The following is a 6,915-nucleotide window of genomic DNA, read 5'->3' as shown; positions in this document are numbered from 1 at the left end:
CCGTGAACTTTAAGCGTGGAGTACCTTATATGATTTCTTTGCAATGTCCTAAACACGAGTCTCTGCTTTAAAGACTAATTTCTAAAAATAAAGCATCAGCTTCGTGTGTCTTAAATTAAAAACGAAGGCCTGCAAATGACTTGTCCTCGACCTAAAAACGCTGCAGTGAAGGCTAATTATAAAGCTGGAGTTTTGGCGTTCGTTTAACTCACGTGTTCATATCAAACCTTGCTTTTCTTTTTTTCCCCTGCAGCTTCTAGGCCTCCAAGGATGGACTCGATACCTGCGGGGCGAGACTCCACTTCCTCGCCAAACTCCAAACAAGAACTTTCCTACCCGAGCACTAACTTGAAGCCCAACCAGGTCGGAGAGACGGTGCTGTACGGAATACCGATCGTGTCTTTGGTAATAGACGGCCAGGAGAGACTGTGCCTCGCACAAATATCCAACACCTTATTGAAGAATTATAGCTATAACGAGATACACAACAGGCGTGTCGCGCTGGGGATCACTTGCGTCCAATGCACCCCTGTCCAGCTGGAGATCCTGCGGAGAGCAGGAGCGATGCCCATCTCCTCCAGGCGCTGCGGGATGATCACTAAACGCGAGGCAGAGAGACTCTGTAAGTCCTTCCTAGGAGCTCACTCGCCCCCTAAACTTCCGGAGAATTTTGCCTTTGATGTGTCCCACGAGTGCGCCTGGGGGAGTCGAGGCAGCTTCATCCCGGCCAGATACAACAGCTCCAGGGCCAAGTGCATTAAGTGCTCCTATTGCAACATGTACTTCTCCCCGAATAAATTCATATTTCACTCCCACCGCACGCCGGAGTCCAAGTACACGCAGCCCGACGCAGCTAATTTCAATTCTTGGCGGCGGCATCTAAAACTAACAGATAAAGGCAGTGCCATGGAGATTTTACACGCGTGGGAAGACGTGAAGGCCATGTTCAACGGGGGGAGTCGCAAGAGGACGCTGCCAGGCTGTGGGTCCGGGTCTAGTTCTCCTTTGAAACCACACGAGCCCAGCCGTCCACAAAGCTCCCCGGAGATCCCCGCAAAGATCCTCAGCTGCGAGGGCAGCCGGGGTGCTATGACGAGCACGCGCAGCTACCCGGTCATCCCGGTGCCCAGCAAGGGCTTCGGGATAATGCAAAAGATCCCACCGCCCCTCTTCCCTCACCCATACGGGTTCCCGGCTTTCGGCCTGTGCCAGAAGAAAGAAGACGGCATGATGGGCGAGCAAAGCAAAGCCGGCCTCCCGGGTGTGCTGTGGCCTGCCACCAAGGACAGCGCCTACCACTCCTTCCCCATGTTCTGGCCCGCGGCCGGCGCGCTGCCCATGCCCCCATATCCCCAAACCCAGCACAAGCCCCCTCCAGAGCTGCTGTGTCCGCCCAGGCAGACTGACGTGGACATGTCCGAGCACAGTGACCGCAGCACCAACACATCGAAAGACAGTGCGGTCGATAACGACCGATGCTCCAGCACTCAGTCTCTGCGCAACGAAGAAGACAAGTCAGGGGACGAGGGGAGGCCGGCGGAGGGGGTGCCGCTCCAGCCCCGGAAAATCAGCTACGTGTCGGCGTTCAGACCTGTCATCAAAGACGCTGACTGCATCGCCAAGCTGTACGGCAACAGGAGCGCGTACAACGGCTGTCGCACCGGTTACTTATCGCCCGACTTTTTAAGCGAGAGCTCGAGCTACCGCTCTGTGTCCCCGTGCGTAGACAGCGAGGGCGAGCCAGACGTGGACGTGGAGACAAACAAAACGCAGGACGAGGAAGAGGAGGAGGGCTCCCGGCCTCTGTCTTCGGTGTGTCCTCGGACTCCCCTAGCTTTGACACACACCGTTTCACCACACGATTCTGACTCTAAAGGCCTGCAGGAGAGCAGCCTGGTCGATTCCCAGAAAACGAGCCTGCACGTGGCCCAGTCCTCTGAAAGAGAACTGCAGACCAAGCAGTTATCAGAGAGCCACATAGCTGCACCTTTCACCGAAGTGAGTGACTTCAAACACGGGCGATAATTCAGAGCTGTAATTTTCCCCTGAAGATCGGGTTCTGTTCTTTTTGCCTGTATGTGTACGTTTCAGCAGAGAAATGTGTGCTTGTGGGGGGATTTCTGTCTATGTTAAAACAGTGTAACAGTAACAACAAAAGGCATGTCCACATCACTTAGGAGGGGGAATAAAATCTTTTATCGTTTCTCTAATAAAATATCTATTCATTAATTAAAGGTTTTCACTATTCATTTATTAATGTTTTACTCCATTACAAATATTTTTTTTTTCACCAAACTTCAAAGAAGTGGTAATTCTTTTTCCTTTAGGTTTACACACCAGAGAGGAGTGAGCTGCAACAAAGGAGCAGTCCGTATCAATTCAGAGGTGCGAATTACCCGCCTGGAGTAGGCCTACTTACAACAAACGGTTAGACTTTAATTTTCCTGCCTTTGTTTAAAAAAAAATAAACAATTGAAAAAAAAGGGAGGAAAAAAATTATATCGACTTATTTTGTCTTAAGATGAGAGTGCAAGTAAAGAAGAGCCGTCTTCCACAGTGGAGGAGATCGAAACGAAATCTTTTAACGAACAAAGCAGCGAGGAGCACCAGCGAGAGCCGGATGAAGGTAAGTTACACCGAGGTCAGAAAAAAGGGATTTCAAAAAAAAAAAAAAAAAAAGCTCAGGAGATGTGGGACTACATTTTTGCCGAAGAACTTAATTTATATTATGTGTACTCAGGCGAGGACGCGCCACCCAGAACTCTACCAACACAAAGGGACATACAAAGTCTGGCAAAAGGTAAGTTATCTACTGCTTCTATTATTATTATTATTATTATTATTATTATTATTATTATTATTATTATTATTATTATTATTATTATTGGTGTTGTTGTTTACATTTGACGTAGCCTACTTTATTGAGTTTTTCTCCATCACATACATTTATAAATATAAAAAAAAAGCTAATGAGAGGTTGTAGATTAGCGGGCCTAAATTTTATAAATCAAGCAAAACTTGAGTCAGTTTCAACGTCCTGTCGCTCATCTGCACCTTCAGAGCCTTTGTATTTTCGAGGTGGAGCGACCCTTAATTAACAAATTAGAAACACTGAAGTTAAAGTTAATAAGACAACACCTTAGACTTTCCACTTTCATCTTTTGTTACATAAATGTGGGGTTTGGCGGGGGTGTCGTCTGCAGTCCAGGAAGACCTGCTCTGAATTTTCAGTGCAGATGATGATAATGATGTGCTCATCACTGTCATTAAAAATAGCAAAAGTGTCCTACATGGAAGCTGATGGGAAAGCCCTCATATTTTCTCCTTCAACACCCGGCGTTTTTGTTTGATTTTGATTTGTTTCTTTTTCTGTGTTTATTTATTTGTTTATTTTTGCAGAAGAGCTCCAAAAGCAGCTCTTGGAGCAAGTGGAGCTGAGGAAAAAGCTGGAACGTGAATTTCAACATTTAAAAGGTAAGCTAATCTCTGCCACGGTGCATGTAAAGGCAAATGTTCCTCCTCTCTGAGGCCAAAACACAAGCCTTAATATATCAAATCCACCTCAGCAGTAGTTCCCATGTGCTGCAGCGGAACTAAACAACTGCTGTTTTTAATCTGATCTACCTTTTCCCCTTTTTCATATTGATATACTGAGTATATTTTTTAAAAATATATGTGGACAGCAGAAAAAAAGGGTAACTTTAAAAAGTCAGTGTTTGATTTTTACGAAACACTAACTGAAAAATATCTATAATAATATAATTATATGTAAAACTGTTCCCCATCCACCACAATGAAAAATGTTACAGAACATTCCCATCTGCAGTCCATACATTAAGACCATCTGGATATGACACTAACAGCTTCACACTTGCAATGTAAAGATCATGATTTTGAAAATGAAACTAACCATGTCCTCAAGAAGCAGCTGTACTCAGGTGATTAATCAGGTGAATATCAGGTGAGATATGAGCAAATATTTTTTTTGTAACTTAAAATAATTTTATACACCTTTTCTTACAAATAAATAAATAAATATTTTTTTTCTGAATTATATTTTATAGCAATATGAATATTTGGCAGACTCATATAAAAATTGAGAATTGATGTAATACCCAAAATATGTGGACTGGTTGCAGTACAGGTAAAGATGAATAAAAATTCAGATAAACCTGCAAGAATGGAAACTAAATGATGTCACATACAGGTAGTTAAGTGATGATGAAGGCTTCCATATATAAAACTATTTGTTTTTCAAAATTGTTGGAAAGAAATTAAACCTATATGTGGCCCATTTAGCATATATATATATATATATATATATATATATATATATATATATATATATATATATATATATATATATATATATATATATATATTAAAATTATTATTAAAAATCTAGGGACAAGACAGTAAAACTTGTTAATATTAACCCTGTAATATCATTAATATTGAAAACTTTTTTTTTTTAAATTTTGATACCTGGCATAATCCCCCTATTACTATATCTGAAAGTAAGACTGTTATGAATATAAGAGTGGTGACGAAACATTATCAAACAAAAATTTGAGCAGATGGTTATGATATAACATATTTAAAGGGTATTCCGTTTATATTTGTCCTAATATAAACATGTCCTTGCAAATGTTTTTTTTTTTTTTTTTTTACTTTCATCAGTGGCATCAATATTTTATTTATATGTCGGATTTATTTTCATTTAAATGCTATAAATAAATAAAAAAAATATTGTCATAAGAAAATGTTTTTGTTTCCAGCTGAAGGCATGCCCGGGTGTTCGCTACTGTTGATGCCCTTGGTTTGTAGCTTTAGCTTGAGAAGAGCGCCCTCTACTGATCAGCTGACAAGTTTAATGCATGCATCTGTTATGAATGGCATCAGCCTCTTAAAAGCCTTAATTTATAAGAAACTATTGCCTCTCTCTAAACAAACATTCCACTTTGTTTGTTTATGCTGTGGGGGTTACATGATTGGTAAAAATGACAAAGATCAGAGGTACAAACATTTCCTACATGGTGCTGTCAGTAACTTTGGGGACAGCGGTGGCTAAAATGAAGGGTTTTTTTCTGTCTGTGAAATAATTGTGGTTGGTTTACTGACTCAGATCTTTCATTTGCTTCTCAGATAATTTTCAGGATCAAATGAAAAGGGAACTTTCCTACAGGGAGGAGATGGTCCAGCAGCTTCACATAGTCAGAGGTGAGAAAAATAAAGCAAAGGCAGTGCACACAACAGCGTTTCAAGATGTTTCTAACTGTGGGATTTACAGATATTTTATAGCTTATTTTTCATGTAAAATCACCGACGACAGCCTATGTGCTCAATTAGGTTTGTTTTACTGTTTTCATATATAACGGACAAGCCTGATTTTTCACATGATCTCTGTTTTTGGCATCAGAGGTGCAAAGTGGTGAACAGTATCATAACGTAACTTTACTACGATTTATATCAACAGATATTAGTGGCCAGCTCTAGCCTCTTGCGTGCACACTTTCCCCGGTGAATTGCTCTAGAAAGAGAAGGTTGAAGGGTAATTGTGGATGGACAGGCTATTTAAGTGGATGGTCCACAGCCTCTTAAAACGCTTCCAAACTACTTGTTTTGAGCAACTCCGACTCATATCATGAATCGATCATATCATCATTTAACTGTAAACGTGCAGTTGTGTTTAACTTGTCTTATGTAGGTCTAAATATTTAAACAGCAGCAGCCTCTGTAATCCGCAGCTGGATGATTTACGCTCACATGCGCGTGCACTATTGATTGTTTGATCTCCTTCTTCATAGAAGCTCACGACGCTTTACACCATTTCTCCTGTAAGATGTTGACTCCTCGCCACTGCACCGGATCCTGCTCCTTCAAATCGCCTCTGCTACCACCGTGAATCAGATACAGGGGCGCGGGGACGCATCCACAGCTTCTGTTAAAAACCACACCACGGGAGATTTAAAAACCACCACGGACACTCTGAGCCAAGCTGAAAGTAATCTAAAGTGTAATTACCTGTAATATTAAAAAAAAAAAAAAAAAAAAAAAGTGGATCTCCACCCTCAGCGTTTATGTATCTCGCATACAGTGATTTGTTTTATTGAAATTATCCCATCGATTATTATTATTTGTGGCAAAGTGCAATGACAATGTATGTTTGTTGTAAAGGTGGGTTATTATTTCTTCTTCTTCATTTTTTCCTCCCCCTATCAACAATAGCAGCTTTGATTAGACGGTTCATTGCTCCTTATCCTCTCAGTATTGTAAATAAGCCTACTAATTTTAATGTGTTCTTCCATGCAGGCCAGTAGCTTACCTTGGATGTTATGCACTTTAAAACGAGTGGTGGGAATTACAGTAAAAAACAAAACAAAATACAAAAAAGCCTCCGCGTTGAAATACATCATATTTATTTCTGTAGCGGTCAAACTATGCCTATTTGCTGTTGGAAATTTGAAAAACACAGAAATTAGTAGGCTGAATTAGTGTATCTGCGACCTTGTAAGCAGTGACATATCCTATTAAGAATAGCCTATTCCTCCATGTAATATTTGTTTTTGTCGCTAATGAATAAATCATTTTATTTAAAGAAGTGTGATTTATTTCCCCCCATATTTACATTTCTTTTTACCTTTTTGATTACCACAACTTTTTTTTTCTTTTTATTCCTGCAAGTAATCAATCAACACAGGATCTCGTGAGCCAGTGGACTCCTAATTTAGCAAAACCCACTTATGTGAGTGCAACTTTCACTTTTGTGAATGAATGAATGAATGAAGCTACATGCTGTAAGCGTTATTTAAATAACTGTTTGTGGAGGGGGAAATAATGCCATATCCATGAGAAAACAGCTTTCTACACGCGGAAAACAAGCAACCCGAGGCTATTTTGAGTGTGGAATATTCG

The 6,915-nt window shown here is 40.9% G+C and overlaps 1 protein-coding gene across 2 annotated transcripts in view; it reads left to right on the top strand.

Annotated features, from left to right (window-relative positions):
- skor1b (SKI family transcriptional corepressor 1b) overlaps positions 1-6,601 on the top strand; it is a 34,529-nt gene extending 27,928 nt beyond the window's left edge. Inside the window, exons 2-8 of one of the 2 annotated variants that reach the window (XM_085166871.1) lie at positions 254-1,998; positions 2,328-2,427; positions 2,522-2,626; positions 2,741-2,800; positions 3,400-3,474; positions 5,146-5,220; positions 5,811-6,601. In XM_085166871.1, coding sequence (XP_085022997.1) covers positions 271-1,998; positions 2,328-2,427; positions 2,522-2,626; positions 2,741-2,800; positions 3,400-3,474; positions 5,146-5,220; positions 5,811-5,905 — 2,238 coding nt within the window. In that variant the 5' untranslated portion in view covers positions 254-270 and the 3' untranslated portion in view covers positions 5,906-6,601. Of the gene's footprint in view, positions 1-253; positions 1,999-2,327; positions 2,428-2,521; positions 2,627-2,740; positions 2,801-3,399; positions 3,475-5,145; positions 5,221-5,807 lie in introns of both variants that reach the window. The other variant, XM_085166870.1, reaches the window with a different exon arrangement.
- The last annotated feature ends 314 nt before the right edge of the window (positions 6,602-6,915 follow it).

This window comes from Neolamprologus multifasciatus, chromosome 7 (assembly GCF_963576455.1).
Source record: "Neolamprologus multifasciatus chromosome 7, fNeoMul1.2, whole genome shotgun sequence".
In the NCBI taxonomy this organism is placed as follows: Eukaryota; Metazoa; Chordata; class Actinopteri; order Cichliformes; family Cichlidae; genus Neolamprologus; species Neolamprologus multifasciatus.
Note: the sequence above shows the minus strand (reverse complement) of the source record. Positions and strands in the feature narration are given on the sequence as shown.